The 3,591-nt window shown below is 35.3% G+C and overlaps 1 protein-coding gene across 3 annotated transcripts in view; it reads right to left on the bottom strand.

Annotated features, from left to right (window-relative positions):
* Positions 1-2,327: 2,327 nt before the first annotated feature.
* Abhd18 (abhydrolase domain containing 18) overlaps positions 2,328-3,591 on the bottom strand; it is a 35,428-nt gene continuing 34,164 nt past the window's right edge. For all 3 annotated transcript variants that reach the window (XM_010618855.3, XM_019206716.2, XM_033759914.1), the window contains one exon: positions 2,328-2,948. In XM_010618855.3, the coding sequence (XP_010617157.1) occupies positions 2,897-2,948 (52 nt within the window). In that variant the 3' untranslated portion in view covers positions 2,328-2,896. The remainder of the gene's footprint in view (positions 2,949-3,591) is intronic.

Here is a 3,591-nt window from a genome sequence, read left to right as displayed (position 1 = left end):
CTGCTACTGCAAAACAAAGAAAAATAGTCTCTCACATTTGGGAAAAGTTAGTTATGCCTAAAAATTTATTAAAATCATATCAAGAGAGGGGCTGGGGATTCAGCTCAGTGGTTTCACCGCCTGAAGGCAAGGGCCTGAGTTGAGTCAATGCAAAAAAAAAATAACAAAAAAAAAAAAAAAAAAAAAAAAAATTGCTGGGTGTGGTGGCCCACGCCTGTAATCCCAGCATTTGGAAGGCTGAGGCAGGAGGATCACTGTGCGGTTGAGACCAACCTGGGCTACATAGTGAGTTCCAGTTCAGTCTCAACTACATAGTGACACCCTGCCCCGAAAAACAAAACAACAACAACAAAAATATCAAGGGCCAGGGTCGTGGTGCACACCTGTAATCCCAGCGCTTGGAAGGCTAGGCTGAAGGATCACCAAGAGGTCAGGGCCAACCTGGGCTGAATAGTGAGTTCAAGGCCAGCCTGAATGAACTACATAGCAAGACCATGTCTCAAAAAAAACTTGTATTGAACTTTCATTTATCAAATGAAAACCACACACTTAGTATATTATTGCTTAGTAAGAAATGCTTATTTAAAACAGAATAAACTATTAGTTTTATCAAAGTCATTGTTCAGAAAGCGTTCAATAATATCTCACTATATTCATGACAAAGTCATTGTAATTCAGTTGATGATAAGTTTTATTTTATCTTTAAAGGGTATTTTGTAGAAGAATTTCAGCAGACTTTATATTTGCAGTTAAAACTAAAGGTTCTACTCTGCACATGTAACACTGTTTTAGCTCCTAAGCTGTTCTGTATTTCTTTGTTACGGCAGGGCAGTTTTTAAAAAATTACTATTTAGTGGGTCATCAATTATGTCACATTAATAATTTTATTTTTAATTTTTTCTTGAGACAGGGTCTTGCTATGTAGTTCAGGCTGGCCTTGAACTCATGGCAGGTCCCTTGCCTCAGCCTCCCAAGTACTGAGATTACATGTATGATCTACCTTACCTAGCTCATTTTAAATGATTATAAAAATTAAGATGGAGACCTGGGAATGGAGCTCAGCAGCAGTGTCTGCCTGGCAAGTGTGAGTCCTGAGTTCCATTCCTGGAACTGAGTTCCATTCCCCCGCCAATAAATTAAGATGGAGGCATTAAAGTTACAAAATCTTTAAAAAGGCTGCAAAGGCACATTTTAACTCATACATCTTCCTACACAAAGACTACATGTTATAAAATAATTCATGGACAACACAGATTAAAAACAAAATCAACAACCCTCAAATACACTTTCCAAACCGCCACACAATACCTAAAAATATTTTCTTTAACTCTCACTTGGAGAAGTTTTAACATAAAAAGAAAGCACCAGGAACTGGGCATAGTAGCACACACTTATAATCCCAGCATTCAAAAGGCTAAGGCAGGAGGATAAGAACTTTGAGCCCAGACAACAAAGGGAGACTCTGTCTCAAAAACAAACAAACAAACAACAACAAAAAAAAAGAAAAGAAAAAGAAAAAGCCTGCAAAAATAAAGCACTAAATTTAGCCATATAATTCCCCACTTTAAAAAGTTATTATAGGGCTGGGATTTAGCTCAGTGGCACGGCGCCTGCCTGGTAATCTCAAGGTCCTCAGTTCAATCCTCAGTACTGAGGAAAAAAAGTTATTATATATATAAAACTTAAATGTATTATAAAACTTGACAATCATTTTATTTTCTTTTGTTTTTTTTTTTTTGAGACAGGGTCTTTCTTTGTAGTTTGTGCTGTCCTTGAACTTACTATGTAGCCCAGGCTGGCCTTGAACTCGTGGTGATTCTCCTGCCTCAGCCTCCCTAGTGCTGGGATTATAGGCATGCACCACCATGCCTGTCTGACAAATCAATTTCATATATAGTATTATGAAATCAAAAGGCAAAGCTGGGAATTTAGCTCGGTGGTTCCACAGCCTTCCTTGTAAGCACAAGGTCCTGAGTTTCATCTCTGGTAAGGCAAAGCTATTAAGTACTTGAGCTACAGTCAGATGCTTAGCAAATCAAAGTAAGTATACAGGAAAATGTTAGACACAGAACCATCAATCACTATAATAGGTCGTCCATTATTTCCCTTTTTCATGACTCAAAATTTTTCAAGTAAGGGAAATGTTCTGCATTCTAATTTTTAGTAAAAATTTAAAGTCTGGCTTAGGCTGATTCGTCTCATCTGTATTTCAACACTCACTTTAGTTATTATTATTATTTTTTTAGTACCAGGGATGGAACTCAGGACCTTGCACTTGAGGGGCAGGCAGCAGAACCAACTGAGCTAAATCCCTGATCTATTCATTTTAATTATTAAAAGCACTTATCTACAAAGCAGTCAGGATTTTTTAAAAATTCAAATTTAACAGTGATTTTATACACAAGTATTTTTACGGCAGAAAATTAACTGCAACTGAAAACAAGGCTACAAACTCACCATGCATCTAAAAAAATACACATGTTTCTCAAAATTGGCAGAAACATCATAAGGGTATACTGTACAGGCTGATATATTACAATCTTTTTTTTAGCAATTCCATTAAAAACAAGGTTTCTATAAATTATTTTAAATTAATAAATTACTCAGTTTAAAATGCTGTTTTCATAAATAACAGTCTAGATATTGAGTATATGGGACTCCCACAAATAACAGCAAAATACTTCAAATTATTTAATTCAAATATTGTTCTGAAAGGACTGAAATGTAGTATTTAAAATTTATAATTGACTGATCTGTAACAATGAATTCCAGATTACACTGGTAGAAATTAGATATGTAGTACTGTCTATTGGTTCTTCACATCATCACAGGATAAAAATTTATATTCTAAGAAACACAATGACTTCACCAGTTATACTGTAATACAGTAACCCAGTCAGTTAGTGTACTTATGAAGGAAGCGTTCAAATGCATCGTAGATGGCTTGTCTAAAATTAAATATAAAAGAAAAACAGCAAGTAATTAGTATAAGGAGTGGGAGACAGACAACACCTATAATGTATTTCCAAAATTACCTGTGGTTTATAAACCAACCTCCTCTCCACACTATAAAAAGGGTAAAAATGTTGTGTGTGGGTGGACTGTCTACCACTGAAAAACCTGAAATGTGTTTTACCTGAGAATGGAGCCAGGAGTATCTTTTCTAAAAGCCTTTCTTTGTACATAAGAAACATTATACACACATATACACATAAATAGCACAACAACTAATTTCTTCTCACTATCTTTGTCATTTTGTTGAAAATTATGTTACTTTTAGATTGTGGGATTCAATCTATTTCACTGAATGATTTTTTTTTTAAAGCTAAGAACATGTGTCTGGCAACTGAACTTAAAATCAAAAGCATTGCTTTCCTATATTAACTTCAGTGGATGTTTTCCTATTTCAAATGGAAAGGAACAAACTGTTCTGGTCCTTCAAAAAAATATTTTAAAATGCCAGGCATGGTGGTGCATGCCTGTAATCTCAGCACTTGGGAGGCTGAGGCAGGAGGATCGTTGGGAGTTTTAGGCCAGTCTGAAATAGTGAGACCTTGCCTCAAAAAAAAAAAAAAAAAAAAAAAAAAATTA

The sequence above is a fragment of the Fukomys damarensis genome, unplaced genomic scaffold, assembly GCF_012274545.1.
Source record: "Fukomys damarensis isolate Sample0158 unplaced genomic scaffold, DMR_v1.0_HiC HiC_scaffold_38, whole genome shotgun sequence".
NCBI classification, from domain to species: domain Eukaryota; kingdom Metazoa; phylum Chordata; class Mammalia; order Rodentia; family Bathyergidae; genus Fukomys; species Fukomys damarensis.
The sequence above is the reverse complement of the archived record's forward strand: the minus strand, read 5'-3'. Positions and strand labels throughout refer to the sequence as shown.